At 36.8% G+C, this 20,395-nt stretch overlaps 2 protein-coding genes across 4 annotated transcripts; both read right to left on the bottom strand.

Moving 5' to 3' along the window:
- Positions 1-10,580: 10,580 nt before the first annotated feature.
- LOC149212774 (uncharacterized) lies at positions 10,581-11,915 on the bottom strand. Its single transcript, XM_089388812.1, has 2 exons — positions 11,511-11,915; positions 10,581-11,399 (listed from the first exon to the last, which is right to left on the bottom strand). The coding sequence occupies exons 1-2, from the start codon at positions 11,913-11,915 to the stop codon at positions 10,581-10,583; spliced, it is 1,224 nt and encodes a 407-aa protein (XP_089244938.1).
- A 6-nt stretch (positions 11,916-11,921) lies between these two features.
- Positions 11,922-18,576, bottom strand: LOC149212775 (uncharacterized). 3 transcript variants are annotated; one of them, XM_089390660.1, is made up of 4 exons: positions 18,412-18,576; positions 15,908-15,973; positions 14,092-14,157; positions 13,818-13,989 (listed from the first exon to the last, which is right to left on the bottom strand). In XM_089390660.1, the coding sequence occupies exons 1-4, from the start codon at positions 18,466-18,468 to the stop codon at positions 13,984-13,986; spliced, it is 195 nt and encodes a 64-aa protein (XP_089246786.1). In that variant the 5' UTR covers positions 18,469-18,576; the 3' UTR covers positions 13,818-13,983. The 3 variants fall into 3 exon arrangements, with proteins under 3 accessions (XP_089246784.1, XP_089246786.1, XP_089246785.1); XM_089390658.1 differs by lacking the exons at positions 13,818-13,989; positions 15,908-15,973 and adding an exon at positions 11,922-12,285; XM_089390659.1 differs by having other exon boundaries at positions 13,818-14,157.
- Between the last annotated feature and the right edge of the window lie 1,819 nt (positions 18,577-20,395).

Genomic DNA, 20,395 nt, shown 5'->3' on the forward strand with positions numbered 1-20,395 from the left:
TATATATATATGATTTTTTTTTAAATAAAAGACTAATCTACATTACGAGTCAATTTTATACCCCACCTCTGACATATTTCTCTTCGATGGTTGGCACCAAAATTACGCTAACTCTCTATCACGAATTAGGGTTGGAATTTGACCTTTTAGAGGTTTTATTTTTATTTGATAGTGGTGTAGAATTTTTTTTTAATATACTTGATAGTGATGTAAGAATTTGATATGTTAAAAGTAAAAAGTAAAAATAATGATATGATTAATCAGAAAGACATTTATCCACATTACATTATGAATCACAAAAGTCTTAGATTTAACAAACATAATTTGAAATCTTAAATTTAAAGTGTAAGTATTTAAATTGTTTATAGTAATTTTTAATAAGTTATAGCTATTCATTAAAACAATTTGTTTACTTATAACATTAAATATATTTATTTATTTATTTTCACAATATTATTTTTAGTTGGAAATAATTTTTTTATAAAAACTAAAAAAAATACATAGAACAATAACATTCTCTATTCAACACCATTGACATACATTTCATTTAAAAGTAAATAAATTATGCTATATACTTCTAAGATTCTTCTTCTATATGTAACCACCACCTGTCTCACACTCACGAACCTAGGGGCAACCATCGGCACGGTTGAATCTATATGAAAGGCAGAGAAAAAGAATGAAAAACAAATAATTATCATCAAATTTATGAACTTACATAAAAATTGAAGAAAGAAAGAAAAAACAAATATTCATTACTAAATTACCACTAAAAACACAAATAACCTTTATCAAATTTAATTTCAAATAAAAACAAATAACCAGCATCATAACCATCATCAAATTTAATTTCAAATAAAAACAAATAACCAGCATCATAACCATCATCAAATTTAATTTCAAATAAAAACAAATAACCAGCATCAGATTTCCAGTAGGAGTTTGGATGTTGCTCCGTGCCCAGTGCCCACAGAGAAAAAATTATGATAAAGTTAAAGGTCGGCACGTAGTAAAAGATAGGGCGAGTACTATTTCAGATTTCATTGAAACATAAATGCAGTCTGACATAGTAGGAGTATAGCAGTTTTTTTGCATTTATTTTTTTTTCCAAAATTGATTTTGACGTTTTAGCAACAAAAAACTGTTATTTCCCTTACATATTAGAAACATTTAGAAACATTTATGTTTCAATGATATGTGAAATAATACTCGCCAAAAAATAGACCCTCCTGTGTATCAAATACACACTTTTAAAAACAATTAACAGAATCTCATTAACAACATTTTCCAAAAGTACACATCTAAGTTGTAACAGATTGCGGCTTCATCAACCCAAGCCCTTATCTTATTCTTCCAGAAACCGTATCCTCCCTGATCATTCTCGAGGTTGGAGCCGCTCAAACTGAATGTGTTTTGTTTCGAAAAACCGCATATCTGTTAAACAACTCACCTTTCAACCAATTACAGAAGTTGTATCACTCATAGTGGATTTGACCGCCTTATATAAGGGAGATCAACGTGGTCATGGCTTTTTAATATTCCTCAGACAATCCGTAGACCTCGAAATAAGTTCGTAGTTTCAATGTTCAACCATGCAAGGTTGAGGTCGTCGATTGTTGTGATAGCCTCTGCATCCTTCCCTGCCATAACTGAGAGTAGATACTCAAATTCAACTTCTTCGCAGGGAATGGTTAGGCCCATCTGGTGATCGAAGCCAAACTCCTCCTCGGCCTTGCGGAGGAGCCAACGGAAGAGACAGTGGTTAAGATACGAAGTGGGTATGATAAACCGCCTGCGCTTGCTTCCAACATAGACCGGAATGTGACCCTTGGGAATCTTCACCTTCTCTAAATCTGCATGTCCCCAATCCAGCCTTAAATAGCGCCATCTCTTGAGTGAGAAAGCCTTTGGAACATTGGCTATGGCATGGCACTTCCTGGCCATTTGGCTGTGGAGAATATCTTGGATTATCTCGTTTCCCTTGCTCCTTTAAGGATTTATATTGCGAGTATAGAAATATCATCGTGATATAAATAGTATTAAGCAGCAAGCTGGACAGATGTTTTGGTTCACAATATGAACAAAAATATAGTAAAAGATCAGCAAGAATGCCCGTGCCTGAGAAATTTGAGGGATCTTAACGAAGTTCGATGGCACACCGGTGTCACATGTCCTTCATATTCTGGAGATAAAAAGTACAGAGGGGGACCATCAGCGCCTCCAATGGATAGTGGTTGTTTTCGTAACTAGTGCAGTTACATAAATTAGATGATTGGCAAATATCTAGTCCATTGTTGTTTTCGTAACTAGTGCAGTTACATAAATTAGATGATTGGCAAATATCTATAACTATGTAGACTGACTTATATATTTTTATATTAATATAAAGATATTCGTTAAATTTAATCATTTGTGAGACTATTCTTAATTAGTAAAGATTAAAAATTTAACTAGCATTTGCACCAGATGTTGCAAAGAAAATGCCGTAAGGCATAAAGTGCGGAAATCCATCATCCATGTAATGTGTGCATTATTCAACAAGGTGGATCTCTCTAAATTTGTTGCAAACATTTATGTTGTTGCATTTCTAATTTATTTAGAATCTACTACTACCTCCTCTTCTTGGAATATTAAATTCTTGGAATATTAAATTTCTTATCACCCCATGATGACAATCCCTCTAATTATTGGCATCACAGTTTTTCCACTTTAGTGGGTTTACCTTCAACCTAAAGAAACATGAATTTGAGTCACTCAATTAAAAAGAAATTGCTAAATTGCTATTTATCAGGTTTTGAGTAAAAACAATTAATAGCTCATATTTACAACCCTTTAAATATTTACAACCTTTTAAGTCTTGTATTTATAACCCATATTTATAACCCTTTAAAATGAAACTGACTATCTATATTTTTATTAATAATAAAAAGAATCTTCTTTATAAAGCTGACACTCACATGCTACTCCTATATATTTATGTTATATTTAATATTCAATGTCTTTCAATTGAATGACAAGATGAAAGCTCAACTTAATTGCACCTTTAAAACGTGACTTAAAAGTTTAATTGGTAATTATTTATTCAGTAATTTGTACATTATTAATTGCAATCTCTCTTGAAAACCAATGTTTATATCAAAATTTTAAAAATTAACACTCACTTCTCCCGTAGTCTGGTGTTTCTTTATTTGATCGTGGTACTCAAGATTGCTTTTCTCCAAAGTATCCAACGTGAAGATGATATCTTATGTGTTTCCGTGTTTCTTTATTTGATAATGGTACTCAAGATTGCCTTTCTCCAAAGTATCCAATGTGAAGATGATATCTTATGTGTTTCCACTTTCTCAGTAGGTTCATGTGATTATTATTATTTTTGGTGTTAATGTTTATGTTTTTTTATGCCCATCCATTATTTACTATCTAAACATTGATTGAAAATCCGTAAGTGGCTAGTGTGAAAATTGCAAGGTATGCTGAGAATTTGGTTATCTAGTAAGGTTAGAGTCATTCTTGAGTCATTATCTTTACCATCTCAAGAAGAAGAAGAAGAAAAGCCTATTGAATTGAAAAAGAACCCTAAAAAGTATTAGGATCCATGGGTCATTTTTTTTGCATCATGTAGCAAGATCACATGGTTAATTGATCATGCCACATAAAGAATTAGCCTTTGCCAATTTTTAGGCTTATGACTAGGTGATTTTTTCTACTAATATTCTTATACCAATTTACCATGATAATTCTCTTTTAAATTAAAAGGCAAGCACAATTTTTTAGTGCTTCAACTTCATTTATAAAGAGTTTAGTGCTGATAATTAGTAGATTATATGAAATTTTGAAAATTGCACTAATATATTATTGTTGTAAGGCTCTACATTCCCAATGGAACTCATATAGTGAGTGGATAAAGAAATAAGAAGTTTTTCAAATGGTGAAATAATTTTCATATGCGTGATATTGTGATCTAGATAAATAAAACCAAACTCTTCATTTATCATGTGTCTTAAGTCTTTTATATCTCCAGTGTATTTTTCGTACAAATAAGAGGCATTTGTTAATCATGCATCATGTAATATGATCTCCAATCAGTAGAAAAAACTTAATATCAAAGAAAGAAAGACAGAGGAAAATGCTTTTAATGTCCACAAATGACTCAATGTTACAAAAGAGATGCTTGCTAATGAACAGGATAAGGTAGCTTGGGAAAAGTGTAGTAACAACTTTTATAAAGAATCTTATATAGATTTCCTGTTAACAACATATTAAGATATTTTAGAGAGTAGTTAAGTATGTTTAGAGATGTGCTAAAGAAGATAAGGTCATTAAATAAAAAAAGAAGATAAACATCAATTCTTATTCGAAAATGATACAAAAAAGAATTTGTGGGAACTTACTACTCTTGAGAGAAGTTTCCTAAAATTTCCTAATGGTGCTTCTCCTTAAATAAATAGGTTTAAGGCTACATCTAATTACATCAACATGGATAACACAAGCTCTCAAGGATATGGATGTAATGGAGTTGCACACCATTTCCCAGTTGATGCATGCAAGTTTGGAACTATGATCATTTATTAATTAGTAATGCACTTGCAAGATAGACTTCAAACCTATGTTTATTTAACAATAAAATTTTATTGGGACAAAATATGATACACGACTACCTTAAAGGAATAAGGTAGTACTCCCCGAATGGGATGCCAGAAGCATGAGAGGGTGGGGGATGGGATGCCACCATCCCACCAATCAACACGCGCAGGGGACGTGGGAGCACACCCCTCTAGAGGATTGAAAGGTACATGGAACAAGCAAGGGAGTTCCAACACACACATGAAGCTCCTCCCTCATTACACCATACACTGCTCAATGAGACGTAGCACCATCCAACTTGATTTTGTATTTTTGATGGATTTCAGCTCAATCAAGAGCTTTGTCATTTTGCTCTGCCCCATCAATTCAACATTTATTCAAGGGCAGGCAAAGGCACTTAGCTTTTGCATTTTTCTCCAAGCTTTTATTATGCATTGTATATTGGAAAGCCTCTAGACAGTTCTCAAGTCTCAGGATGTTTATCAAGAAAATGCTCGTCCTTGGCTCTTGCAATTTCATTGTCTTCTAGTTGTTGTGGAGAGCGAATTCGGGATTATGTTGTTATGGTTCTGTGTCTTGTGGCTATTTTGGGATAATGCACACATTGGCAGTGGAGTCAGACGTTTAGGCTGAGACCTCTAGCCTGCCTCAGTGGTTCCCTAGTGACCTCCTAGTCCATTGTTAGGCTTTCCTGAATCTCAGTGAGGAAGGGGATGGAATTAGCCATGCCAGTAGGAGCACTCATTCCAAATTTCACTCTCTTCCAATGATGGAATGTGTTCGTGCCACATTTTGCAGGTCTAGGGTCTTTTCTTTACGACATTTTTTTTTAAATTCTCATTATGGTCGTTTTTTAGTGGTCTGTAGTTTTCAGTTAAGGGGTTAGCAGTAGCACAAGGCTTGCCCCTAGATATGGGCCTATTAGCTCCCCTTCGCCCCCCGCCCAAGCCAATGACGATCATCCTTGGATCTTCACAGCCCACCCCAAGACACTCTGGGAGGTCCAACCTCGAGTCAAAAACACTTTCCATTCCAGCAGACTCCCCTACTCTGTTTGAGCAGCAAGACATGCTGCATCAACATGCTCAATCCGCTTAGGTGCGACTCATTACCAGGAGCGTGGCTTCGCCAAGGCCCAAACGAGAGTAGAAAGCTCAGCAGCCAGGTTTAGGGAACTTACACTGCAGCCAATTCAAGATGAATTGATTCAGCTTAAACGAGAGTTGGAAAATGAGCAGTGCACCCTCACTGATTCCGAAGTTTTGGCTGAGGTTGCATAGTGGATGACCAACATTGGTCATACTCGAGGAAGATACAACCAATATATGTACACTGTGGACATCCACTGGCACCTGAAATTTTTCCTTGGTAGGGTTCTCCTTGAAAAAATGCAACCAGAGAGGACATGCTTCTCTCCCTAGATCATATGCGAAGACAATTAGTGTTTATGGTTCAGAGGCTTGGACAAATTGAAAGGCACATGGGCATCCTTCTAGAACGAGGCTGCTCTCCAGGAAGCTTCTCTCCTTGGATCGTATGCAAAGACAATTGGCAGCAATAGATCAAAGGATTTGACACATTGAAAGGCACATGGTCATCCCTCCAAAACCAAGTTGCTCTCTCGGCAGCAATAAGTAGCCCATACAAGTAAAAGCCACTGAATCTAATCACTCCTCATGATGGTTTTCTCAATTAGTTTGTTTATCCTCATGCAACATTTTTGTTTTTTTAGTTCCTTACAGGCCCTAGAGGCCTAGTTACATTTTTTAGACTTCTAGATATAGTGAACAAGGCTAGTTTTTGGACTAAAACTCTTTTGAAAAGACTGAAATTTTGTATCTGGTTGGGCCTGTCCAATGGAAGACTATATCAACACTAAATGTAACCCTATGTTATCAGGCAATAGAAATATTTACTTCACAAGACAAAAAGGAATAAGGTGATACCTTTTCACTTCTGGCCCTAGGAATGAGAATATGGTGGAAATTATTGATGGTCATCCTCCTAACTAATAACCATCAAACTCTATCTTGTCATTGGGCTTACTTTGGTGTTAGACATGGAAGCTCCTAAGAGAGATGAATCCAAATTGGTGACCCCAACTATGCATCCTGCTTTCTATGTCCTCAGTTGAGCCGCAAGAGCAAGTCAATGTCTCATTTAAGGCTGAAAAACTCGGTTGTGTGAAGAATTAGGTCTGAGACAGACCACAGATCCGAACTGAAGTTTGAGGAGTAGCAAGGAAGCCGAGTTGGGAATGTTTTTGGCATAATATTTTGGGAAGGGTTTCTGCTTGTTTGAAGCAAGTTTCAAGGGCAGAGTGCTGGTCTATTAAAAGCTGAATTACAGTTTTGTTAAGGCTGAATTTTAGGTCCCTTGAAGAGGCTGAGATGCAGCCTTGTTGAGGCCAAGTCTCAGACCTGTTCAAGAGACCAAGTTGCAGCCCCGTTGAAACTGAGTTCAGGGATTAACGTTGAGGACGAGATTTGGTATCTTGAGGGCTGAAGTTCTGGTGTGTTGATGGCCAAGTTCAGCAGTTAAGGAGACCAAGCCCTAGCCCTTTTGGAGATCTTTTTAAGGCGAGATGTGTGGCCCATTTTAACACTGAAAAATTGGGTTGTGTGAAGAATTAGGTCTGAGACAGACCACAGATCCGAACTGAAGGAGAGCTAAGTTTGAGGAGTAGCAAGGAAGCCCAGCTGGGAAGGTTTTTGGCATAATTTTTTGGGAAGGGTTTCTAGTTGCTTGAAGTATGTTTTAAGGGCAGAGTGCAGGTATATTAAAAGCTGAAGTATAGTTTCATTAAGGCCAAATTTCAGGCCTGTTAAAGAGGTTGAGATGCAGCCCTGTTGAGGGCTAGTCTGAGGCTTGTTGAAGAGGCCAAATTGCAGCCCTGTTGAAGGCGAGATCAAGGACTAATGTTGAGGCCAAGTTCTGGTATCTTCAAGGCCTGTCTTGAGGGCTGAAGTTCTGATGTGTCGAGGGCCAAGTTCAGCAGTCACGGAGATCAAGCCCTAGCCCTGTTGGAGGTCTTTTTAAGGCCACATGTGTGGCTCATTTTAAGGCTGGAAAACTTGGTTGAGTGAAGAATTAGGTCTGAGACAGACCACAAATCCGAACTGAAGGAGAGCCAAGTTTGAGGAGTAGCAAGGAAGCCGAGTTGGGAAGGTTTTTAGCATAATTTTTTGGGACGGGTTTCTGGTTGTTTGAAGTGTGTTTTAAGGGCAGAGTGCTGGTATCTTAAGAGCTGAATTACAGTTTTGTTAAGGATAAATTTCCGGCCTGTTGAAGAGGCCAAGATGCAGCCTTGTTCAGTCCAAATCTCAGGCCTGTTGATGAGGCCAAGTTGTAGCCCTATTGAATCCAAGTTCAGGGACTAATGTTGAGAGCGAGTTCTGGTATCTTGAAGGCCTGTCTTGAGGGCTAAAGTTTTGGTGTGTTTAGGGCCAAGTTCAGCAGTTAAGGAAACCAAGCCCTAGCCCTGTTGGAGGTCTTTCTATAGCACAGTTCTGAGGCCAAATTCAGTGTTACTTCTGCTGGATATTTAGGAGACCGAACTCTGTTTTGAAGGCCGAGTTTTAGCCCTGTGGAGGCCATGTTTCAGCCCTGTGTAGTTCAAGTCCAGATGTTGTTGAGTTTCAGTCTCTTTTAAGGGCTAGTTGCAGGCCGAGTTCTGGCTTTTTGTGGAGGCTAGTTCGCTGTCCTACCCGAGTTCTGTTGAAGAGGGCAAAGTCTGGCCGAGTTCTGTTCAGGAGGTAAAGTTGAGGAGTCCGAGTTATGTTTCAGTATGAGGCAGGTGTGTTACACGCAGAAGTGGATGAAGTGAAGACTTCATGGTGACTAGGGCAGAAGAATTGGGGTTGAATAGGTCAAGAGGAACAGATCAGAAACAATAAGGAAAAACAAGGATTAACGACAAGTCAAGGACCAGAAAGCAGGACAAAGAAGAAGGACAAGTGGCTATGACCAGGATTGAAGGTGCAAACTTGAGAGTGGCATTGTTGGGTGACAACCCTTAGTAAAGAAAGGCAATTTGTGGGAACCAAGAAAAGTGAAATATTTTGAAAAAATAGGTTAGTGCCTACAAATCGCTGAGTTGGTGCTCAGCTGAGGAGATTGGAGTCTCCTGTAGGTTGGTACCTACAAAAATAGTAAATTGGTTCTTACTAAGGATTGGTGTCCTCATCTTCTTGACAGGTTGGATCTGCTAATTTTGTAAGTCGGTGCTTACAGAGGAGTGGTGTCCTCACAAGTGTTGTAATAAGTTGAAGATTGTTTTTGAAAAGCATTCAAGTGTTTCTTATAAAATATCTGTTTCATAATTTAGGTGTATTAAATAAGTTGAAGACTGTTTTGAAAAGCATTCTAAGTGTTTCTTATATTATATCTGTTTCATAATTTAGGTGTATTAAATGTTTTCAAAGCTAAAAAATTGTTAATTGTAATGAAACACTGATTAACCCCATCTCTCAGTATTTCCAACAAACAATTGTAATTAAGTATTACTGTCTACAGTATTAGAGTTCACTAAGCAAAAAATTGTTAATTGTAATGAAACACTGATTAACCCCATCTCTCAGTATTTCCAACAATTGTAATTAAGTATTACTGTCTACAGTATTAGAGTTCACTAAGCAATGCAACTGATCCATTTAATTTGACAATGCAGCTTGCATGCAAATAAAGAGAAATCTAGTCATGCAACCTCATAATTCCTAAGCTGAGAATTCATATGTATGGGTTTTAAATTTTAATAGGACCAAAAGCCTATGGGTCAACAGGCTTAACAGTAGAAGCACATCCATATGAGACATTCACGTATCCAAAAGATTAGCAGCTTTTCATTTATTAATTATTTTATAAAGGGGCAAACTGGGATGGACATAAACTTATGAACAATTGCACCCTTATGGTATGTTTTCTTTGGGAATTCAAAAACATGGACATTTTGGGAAGAGAATAAAAACACTAAAAGAAACCCTCTGTGGCAACTGTAACACCAAACAGGAGGAGTAGATTGCTCGTAATTTTGATTCATTACATGTGCAATGTACCAAAACGGGAGGAGTAGATTGCTCGTAATTTTGATTCATTACATGTGCAAGGTACTATAGCCAGTAAGCATCGCCAAGTATAATGATTTTCAAGAAACTGGTGACTGAGCTTTCATATCTTTAAAGCATCTGCTCCAATCATTTGAAAAAATTAAGCCCAAGTTTGGTCAGGAGACTGGATGTATTAGAATTGAAAGGACTGGATTCTCAGCCTTGAATTCCATACTCGGAAAAAAATATGGAACGGCCATGACTAGCTCAGTGCAGGATGTTGTAATTGTGTTAAGCGCTTCACAAGTTGCCTCAGTGAAGGAGAAGCCGAAAGTATATCTACAGGACACATTATAGCAAGGTGAAGTGATTTTGAGATCTTCACGAGGCGCTGTGTCCCGTAAGCCAGGGGTGAAAACCTCATGTTCCCTACCTTCGTTAACAAGCATGCATGCCCAAGCAATGATGTTGCATCTATTCCCATAGCAAGAAAACGATGGATCCAAAGACTTCTTGCCAGAGGTGGCAAGTAATTCCAAAAGCGCCACTCCATTACCATAAACATCTCTGCCTTAGCAGACGCACCACATGTCACAGCATGTTCTTCAGTAACATACGCAAGGGCCAAAAATGCTAGTTATATCTGTTGTTGCATTAGTTTCAGAACCTCCAAGAGCATGTATACACAAGTTTATTGTCACTTCAAGCTTTCTCAAAATCAATTCTGAGCCTCGTATATTTACAGTATTTGACAGATTTAATAGACTCCAAGGTTGGAAATCATTGCCGCGATAGTATTAACTTTAATCCCTTGCTGCCATTTTATTCCACTTTCCCCACCTGACCATAGATATAGCTTGGCCTAGAGTATGAATTTTGTGCACATTTAATAAAGAACGAAGCTTTGATTCAGTCTCACGGTAATCTTAAGTAAGAATATGTTCAGACAGATCATTTCTTGTTATGAAGATTATACAATGAATTGTAAACTGTTTCCCATGCCTGTGCAGAATCCATCTGGTGCACAACTTGGGATGCATGTCGCAACTTTTCAAGGCCACGTCCTAATCGGGCTATTGTAGGCATTGCATGAGCAGATTCAACAGCACATTCTATCCCATCCCCGAAAGCTAAAAGCCCTGTACAAGCCAGAATGCTGCCACCAAAGCTTACCCAAGGAGTACCTCCAGTTGCCTTTCCATGTCTTTTACGCATGATACCATAAAAGGCTGTTCTCATAGCTGACAAGCTCGACCGTTCAGCAGCTGCTATAACACTGTGAGTTGCAGCTCGGAGCTTTTCTGCTGCAGCTGCTGTCTTCGCAGTAGCAGGAACATGAACTCCATAACCAAAGCCTATTTTCCCAGGAATAATTCCCTTAGAAGCTGGAGCTAGAAGTTTAGCAGGAGTGAAAACTTTTCCTAAGGTAACAGCTGCAGTTCTCTTTGTTTGCAGTAGGCCAAATTTCACAATAGTAGGAACTTTAAAGGTGACCATCTTCGCTATAGTTGAAACAGGAACAATTTTTGAAAATGAGGTTACACCCACAACAGTTGCTGCTCCTGCACCGACTGCTACTACAGGTTTTCCTCCAAGCACATTTCTTCTCTTTGGATCTTCCCCTTCAGAAGCATCGTCAAAAGTATCAGATATAAAACAATTGTCAGCTAAGTCGGCCACGTCTCGGGGCAAAGAAGTATTCCAATAACTTCTAATTCCAGCGAAGCTACTGGCGTCGACAATTGCAACTACTGTTCCAAAATCTTTAGCCTATCTTTTCAGGGCTTGGGCAAACAGAGCATGGCACTTGTCTTCATAAGGAAGCTCATAGAAGTCTGCATCTTTCGGGAGCTTTTGCTCTTGCTTAAGAGGACTACGTGCCTTAGAATTCAGAGCAACTCTGAGTCCCTGAACAGCAATCCGAAACTTGTTAACATGAGATAACACTTCGCAATCCACCTCTTTGCCTTTCTCCACCTCAAGAAGCATCTTCCGAACACAAACTAATGCCCTTTCTAGGGCAGGAAGATTGTTAAACATATCATGCAAATCTACAAGTAAGGAATAGAAAGAATATGTAAACGCAGGAATTTGATCCACATCACGGAAGTCACAACCTGCAGAAGAAGAGGCAGAACTTGCAGTGGAAGCACAATTTGATCCCGAATCCAGTGCCAATAAATTTTGCGATGTGAAAGCCGATGAGGCTAAAGCCTTTAGGGCAGAAGAGTGAAGTGGACTGGCCAAGATATGCCTCTGTGAGCCCATGGGAACACTTGAAGCCATGTCACCTGGTGATGGTGTCATTTTTCCCAAAAGGCCACTGCCCTGAGCTATCTCTGCTAAGGGTTTTATGGCACTTTTATTTGGTACATCCTGCTTGGAATCATGTTCACTATTGGTGCCTAATTCACCACCTTGACCGTCTCTATGTGGAGTTTCAAGAATAAAGAACATGGAATGATTTTCTTGAGCAGCTTGTTTTGCAGCCAAAACATGACCATAAAATCCTGTTCCAAAAATTGTGCGTAAAATTTGTGAGCCAGCATAGAGTCGGTCCCAGTATAAAAATGATTATGTGAGTTTGAATTAAGAACTGAAATGCTGTGGGTTGGGCTGAAGACTTGCCACCACGACATTCCATTGCCCTCGGTGACTGGAAGGAAAAATAGCAGAGTTATGTTTATTAAAAGGTGAAAATTTCAGAAACAAGATAGTTATACTACATTAAATCAAGAGAAATGGAAGACTAATTTTTCCTTATGAGCATAGCATAAACCATAGACAAAGTGCCTTTCAACTGTGATAATTTAAAGGATGAAATCCTATTTAAGTATATTCAATAATCAAGAAACAAAACTCAGAATCTATACAGAAGCATAATAGAATAAACCCGTTATGGGCAGTTTCAGTTCCAAATAAACTCAGCCTGTATAGCTTAAGGCCAATGGGGCTCCCTCAATGTTAACGGTTATCAATATACATTTGGTTAATATCAGGCCATTGCCGCAAATTAAAATTCTTGTAGATAGAACTTCTTCAGACATGTTAACAAGTAATCACACCTGGGGCTTTCCTTGTTTTGTATTTCATTTCAAGCTTCCTTGTTTTGTATTTCAAGCTTCCTAGGGCGATCAAGCTTCCTTGTTTTGTATTTCATTTCAATCCATTTGTCTTTAACATAAGCGATGGTGTAACCACTCTCTGTGGTAATTGTTGAAATCAGATCTTAGCCAAGATGGCCATTTTAAAAAACGTATAGATACCCCTGGGCCCTCACACTGGGCCAAAGCACAGATGCTAGCTATCCTTATTTGTGTACCAAGGGAGATTTGGTATAAAATTTCTATTTTACCTAGATGAGTCAATCTTAATTTAGACCTATATTGATTGCTAATGGATTATATAATTCATTTTTATGAAAAGAGGGATAGCTGAAAGAAAATGGCCATCAAAATATTTAGTCCCATACCGTTCTTTGTGGATCAACATTTGCAAGGTGAAGAGCCTGCTTCATGGCCTCTTTTGAGGGCTTACAAATTATGGGTGCCTTCCGGGTTGTAGAGTTATGACTGGGCATATCCAAGTCGTTATTGCTTTCAGTAATTTCTGAAGGAGGGTTAAGTGTCTCAAAGCATATTATGCCTTCAAAGTAATCATCCAACCCTAGCTTGTTAAGGACCTTTAACATGAACTTTTTCATTGTTTGTAAATATCTGTTTTACACAACAAAGTTACAAAAGGTTGAGAAGTATGTTTATATATTTCCAAATAAAACTACGACTTCATCATGTGTTATCATCATATAAAGAATTTGAAGGGATGCATATGATCTTACAATTTTCCTCTCAGGCATGCTTAATAACAAGTTCTTCAGCACAGGGTCTGGTTTAAGATTCTCATATGGAAACCCTCCATGAAAAAAGTTGTATAAGAAATATTTGATTCCAGTGGGTGAAGAAAGACACTGTTTTTTACCAAAAGCAATATATGGTATTCCAAACAACGTAAACAATGCAAGTCAAATCAATGGAATTTATTGTAATTTTTCTTTTATAAAAAACTGTTTAGCTTAAACTTAAATCTTAAACTTAAAGACTACCGATAATTGGAGTTTCCTCTAACCAGAGACAAACGCTCCAAAGGGATTAGTCGAGTCCACCATTCCCTTGTTCAATGAGGGTATGGATTATGCAGTGACAACAGTTTCAATAGTTGCACTTGCTAGTCTTGAACGCACAACATTTTTGGTGCTCTCTACATCTTTTTCTTCCCATATCTCAGGCAGGGCTTCTCTAATTTTGTTGTGAATACTTTCAAGGGAAAAACATGATTCCTTTGTTCGGACTGAAGTTCACACCTGATGATGACAGTGAACACCAATATTGAATTTTGAGAAGATTGGACCAATTAAACGATCTTACAAAAGCCTCAGATCCCATTTAGAAAGATATAGTCTTACCAATACAGTTTGCAGGCCTACACGCTTTCCTGTGGCTATATTCCAGTGACTGTCATCAAATAAAATCTGCAAGGAAACACAATAGATTTAATAGCAACTCCTGCAATAGACGCTTTTGAAATGACCTACATACTGTAAAGAAAAATGGATGTTGTATGGTATGCCACAAGCCAGAAATGGCTGAAGTATGTGTTTCTAAAATTTCAAAAATAAACACATATAAATGTTATTCCACGAATTCCCTAAACTCGAGTACGCCCAGAATAGGTTTTGATTTTGCTTTTGATTGGTTAATATGAGTTAAGAGTTTATTGTTCTAAATACGTAAGTCACTCCAGATCCAGAAGCATAAGTATTTGTTAAAAGTATTTTTTTTTATGATCTGAAGAGTATGGTCTACTCAACATCCAGAGGTATAAGTATTTGTCAAGAGTTAAAGCCTAACTCCTTACTGTAAATCATCAGCAGAGTTAAAACTCAGCTTCTTACACACCATTATCAACCATTTATCACAGCAGATAATTCAAAATGGTATGGTTTTCTTGGTATATAGTGATAATTTCACCTACATTCCCAAATAACACAAGTGATAACTAATATTATTCATATTTCCAAAAAATAAATCTTTCTGATTTCTGAAGTATGATGTATGGATGTTTAAGCTATGAGAAGGGCGATCAAGCTTCCTTGTTTTGTATTTCATTTCAATCCATTTGTCTTTAACATAATCGATGGTGTATCCACTCTCTGTGGTAATTGTTGAAAGCAGATCTTAGCCAAGATGGCCATTTTAAAAAACATATAGATAACCCTGGGCCCTCACACTGGGCCAAAGCACAGATGCTAGCTATCCTTATTTGTGTACCAAGGGAGGTTTGGTATAAAATTTCTATTTTACCTAGATGAGTCAATCTTAATTTAGACCTATATTGATTGCTAATGGATTATATAATTCATTTTCATGAAAAGAGGGATAGTTGAAAGAAAATGGCCATCAAAATATTTAGTCCCATACCGTTCTTTGTGGATCAACATTTGCAAGGTGAAGAGCCTGCTTCATGGCCTCTTTTGAGGGCTTACAAATTATGGGTGCCTTCCGGGTTGTAGAGTTATGAGTGGGCATATCCAAGTCGTTATTGCTTTCAGTAATTTCTGAAGGAGGGTTAAGTGTCTCAAAGCATATTATGCCTTCAAAGTAATCATCCAACCCTAGCTTGTTAAGGACCTTTAACATGAACTTTTTCATTGTTTGTAAATATCTGTTTTACACAACAAAGTTACAAAAGGTTGAGAAGTATGTTTATATATTTCCAAATAAAACTACGACTTCATCATGTGTTATCATCATATAAAGAATTTGAAGGGATCCATATGATCTTACAATTTTCCTCTCAGGCATGCTTAATAACAAGTTCTTCAGCACAGGGTCTGGTTTAATCTTAAACTTAAAGACTACCGATAATTGGAGTTTCCTCTAACCAGAGACAAACGCTCCAAAGGGATTAGTCGAGTCGACCATTCCCTTATTCAATGAGGGTATGGATTATGCAGTGACAACAGTTTCAATAGTTGCACTTGCTAGTCTTGAACGCACAACATTTTTGGTGCTCTCTACATCTTTTTCTTCCCATATCTCAGGCAGGGCTTCTCTAATGTTGTTGTGAATACTTTCAAGGGAAAAACATGATTCCTTTGTTCGGACTGAAGTTCACACCTGATGATGACAGTGAACACCAATATTGAATTTGGAGAAGATTGGACCAATTAAACGATCTTACAAAAGCCTCATATCCCATTTAGAAAGATATAGTCTTACCAATACAGTTTGCAGGCCTACACGCTTTCCTGTGGCTATATTCCAGTGACTGTCATCTAATAAAATCTGCAAGGAAACACAATAGATTTAATAGCAACTCCTGCAATAGACACTTTTGAAATGACCTGCATACTGTAAAGAAAAATGGATGTTGTATGGTATGCCACAAGCCAGAAATGGCTGAAGTATGTGTTTCTAAAATTTCAAAAATAAACACATATAAATGTTATTCCACGAATTCCCTAAACTCGAGTACGCCCAGAATAGGTTTTGATTTTGCTTCTGATTGGTTAATATGAGTTAAGAGTTTATTTTTCTAAATACGTAAGTCACTCTAGATCCAGAAGCATAAGTATTTGTTAAAAGTATTTTTTTTTATGATCTGAAGAGTATGGTCTACTCAACATCCAGAGGTATAAGTATTTGTCAAGAGTTAAAGCCTAACCCAGAGGTATAAGTATTTGTCAAGAGTTAAAGCCTAACTCCTTACTGTAAATCATCAGCAGAGTTAAAACTCAGCTTCTTACACACCATTATCAACCATTTATCACAGCAGATAATTCAAAATGGTATGGTTTTCTTGGTATATAGTGATAATTTCACCTACATTCCCAAATAACACAAGTGATAACTAATATTATTGATATTTCCAAAAAATAAATCTTTCTGATTTCTGAAGTATGATGTATGGATGTTTATGCTATGAGAAGGGCGATCAAGCTTCATAGTGTAAAGAAAAATGGATGTTGTATGGTATGCCACAAGCCAGAAATGGCTGAAGTATGTGTTTCTAAAATTTCAAAAATAAACACATATAAATGTTATTCCACGAATTCCCTAAACTCGAGTACGCCTAGAATAGGTTTTGATTTTGCTTCTGATTGGTTAATATGAGTTAAGAGTTTATTTTTCTAAATACGTAAGTCACTCCAGATCCAGAAGCATAAGTATTTGTTAAAAGTATTTTTTTTATGATCTGAAGAGTATGGTCTACTCAACATCCAGAGGTATGAGTATTTGTCAAGAGTTAAAGCCTAACTCCTTACTGTAAATCATCAGCAGAGTTAAAACTCAGCTTCTTACACACCATTATCAACCATTTATCACAGCAGATAATTCAAAATGGTATGGTTTTCTTGGTATATAGTGATTATTTCACCTACATTCCCAAATAACACAAGTGATAACTAATATTATTCATATTTCCAAAAAATAAATCTTTCTGATTTCTGAAGTATGATGTATGGATGTTTATGCTATGAGAAGGGCGATCAAGCTTCATATTGTAAAGAAAAATGGATGTTGTATGGTATGCCACAAGCCAGAAATGGCTGAAGTATGTGTTTCTAAAATTTCATAAATAAACACATATAAATGTTATTCCACGAATTCCCTAAACTCGAGTACGCCCAGAATAGGTTTTGATTTTGCTTCTGATTGGTTAATATGAGTTAAGAGTTTATTTTTCTAAATACGTAAGTCACTCCAGATCCAGAAGCATAAGTATTTGTTAAAAGTATTTTTTTTTATGATCTGAAGAGTATGGTCTACTCAAAATCTAGAGGTATAAGTATTTGTCAAGAGCCAAGAACAAGAATTGAAATTGCCTTAAAACAGTTGCCAAGAACAAGAATTGAAATTGCCTTAAAATCGTATGAAAATAGAACAAAATTGTTTCGCTTAGCAAATAAAAATTGATTGATTCCATTGAAAGAAAAAAGAATGACCTGAAGCGTTTCTTTAAAATGGAACTTTACAATTCTTCATGCTTTGTCCAAAGGAATCAGATTCCAAAATGTGTAAAAATCCTGTCAGGGCACAGCTTCTGAGATGTATACTTAACCCGCTCTCCAGCGACATTTTTTGCCATGAAATCGTTCCGATAAACTCAACATTTTGACCAACAAATTTTCCAGTCAAAAGTTGTCAATTTCCCAACCACGCTTACACTTGAAATTAAGTTTATGACTTAAATTGATCCTCGTCCAACTAACCAAGAAGAAAGTCATAAGAGAGACGGATCACGCGGGTGATCAAAGGGACAACTCATGGCGGAAATGCATACCCCAAAACCAACAATTAAAAAGATGACGACGACCACCTAATATTCCAATGAAATATTATTCGGATTACTTTGGCACAAAAGCAATCTCCGTGGAAGTGCGTGTATCGACAGAAACAAACCTAAATGAGAAGAAACCCTAACAACACAATTTCAGGCCCTAGATAACAGAAATCCTCCCAAAAAAGAAGAATTTGAGCCCAGGATCGTCGAGACCGGGAATCTAAGAGAAGATCTATGGCCTAAATTATCGAAATTCGACAAAGACCGTTCAAAATTACGGTCGGCGACAATAAAATACTTGATTTCTAATAAACCCAGCCGATTAATCCTTCATAAGATGGCAAATTCTAGGGCTTTCGGCCCATTTACAGATAAATCAAAATCCACACTACATTTTCGGAACTATTCAAAGAAAAAACATGAGACCTTGAAGCTTTACCTTTCTGTGCTTATCGTTGAGCTCCTTCGTGACGGAGGCCTTGTCGTTTGACACCATTTTCAGCGCAGAATGTGGAAGAATATATTATTTACACAATAAACCGGAGTAACAGAGGAAGAAATATCGGTATGTGGAATGGCGATTGGCACTCCGCGCTCTTCATTACCCCGACCGTCTCAGTGACATTTTTGATCGACGGTTCTGGTGTTTGTAATCGTCTAACATTTCATCGTACGTCGTCAGAGGAGGACACGTAGGCAAAATGGGGGATCGATCTCAGAGGGAAACGCCTTACGGCGTAAATATATAGATTTTAAAGTTTAGTAAAGATTAAAAATTTAAGTATATAGATTTATAAAGTTTAGTGTATTAATATAAATGTTTACATAAAATTAAGGTGATAACATTATAAATGTTGAATTTAAGTTTTTGTGATCCATAATAAATTTATGATAGGGGGTTTGGGCTTAAATCACATCATCAATCATTTGTCGACGCGAATCAACAAGTGTGGTTCATTGTGAGGACAACTTGAAGAACAAGATCATGGCTACATGTTAAATAGAGAGAGGAGATCATCCAATGACTATATTTGACTAGGAAATGACTATAATCAACTAAGAAACGGCTATATTTGACTGGACTAGACCAAGGGATAGGGACAACAGCTATATTTGACTGGACTGGACCAAGGGATAGGACTGGACTGTACCAAGGGATAGGGACAAGGAAAAATAGTTTCGTTAATTCATAAGTTAGTTATGCTATATTTATTACCATAATTAACTAATATTAATTTATTGTATTTAATTACTAATTGTATATAGATAAAAAGTTATAATGGAATATAAAAATTAATAAAAGTTTATTAAAAGAATAACTAATTTAGTTAGTAACCATTTCTCCTAATTACAACCCCTAGGAGAAAGAATATATTAATTACTAATAAGATAATATTACTAGTTAAGTTAATATTTATAATTAACTTTGTAAATATTAATATTATAATATTAATAGTATATGAATTAATTAAGAGTTTATTAGAAGTATAATTAATATAGTTAGTTAAATATTAGAAAATGTAACAATTTAGAATCACTAGTAAAATAGATTCAAGTTATTGAAAACGTATATAGTTGTTTCTCGGTACTTGGTTCAAAATTAACTTAATTTAATTCTCATTCTTTGAACTACCTATATTTATGTTTCGGTGAAAATATTTTATTAATTAAAAATTTTTTTATTATTTATTCATACTGAACCATTATGTTCTTATTTGTAATCTACAAGAGAATTAGAAAAATTAAATTAAATTACTATAAATAGTAGAGGAAGAGCAGAGAAGGAATAAAAAGGTAAAACAAATGATCGAGAAGACTAGGAGGAAAGAAAAAAGATGATCTCACTAAAACGACAACGCAAGGGGCGGGGACGGGGGGTTAAGATGAAAGTGCAGCGATGCAACAATTGCTAATTTTCTAGTCGACATCCCTATTGAGATTGCTCGGCCTCTTCTCAATTTCTATGGCCTCCTTAAACTTATGGTGATGAGAAGGGGCAATCTTGGCAATAACACAGGCCTCCTCAATACATATGTGATGCTTAGTCTTTTCCGTGTGTTCCGCCAAGGCGGAAGAACGGATCCTCCCATGTTTTATGTCAGCTGAGTGCTCATAAATCCTTTCATTAATGCACCGCCCTGTCTCACCAACGTAGGGGGTCCCACAGGAACAAGGAATAACGTAGATGCCTTTCATGTCCTTGGGGTCAATAGGGTCTTTTACCAACCTAAGGGAGCTACTGATGGTGTTAAGGGGTGTAAAGGTAGAGGAAAAATCATGCCTCTTAAGGATCATCACAATCTTATCAGTGGTCCCCTAGATGAAAGGGAGATGAACCCGTGATACCCAATCCTTAGGGTCCTTCTTACCCTTGGGACCTTTGTTGGCTTTGAGGAAAACTTTAAGACCTTGGTGCGTGCTAT

This window comes from Pinus tabuliformis, chromosome 1_1 (assembly GCF_031772625.1).
Source record: "Pinus tabuliformis cultivar Carrire ecotype Pingquan chromosome 1_1, CPIR1, whole genome shotgun sequence".
Classification (NCBI taxonomy): domain Eukaryota; kingdom Viridiplantae; phylum Streptophyta; class Pinopsida; order Pinales; family Pinaceae; genus Pinus; species Pinus tabuliformis.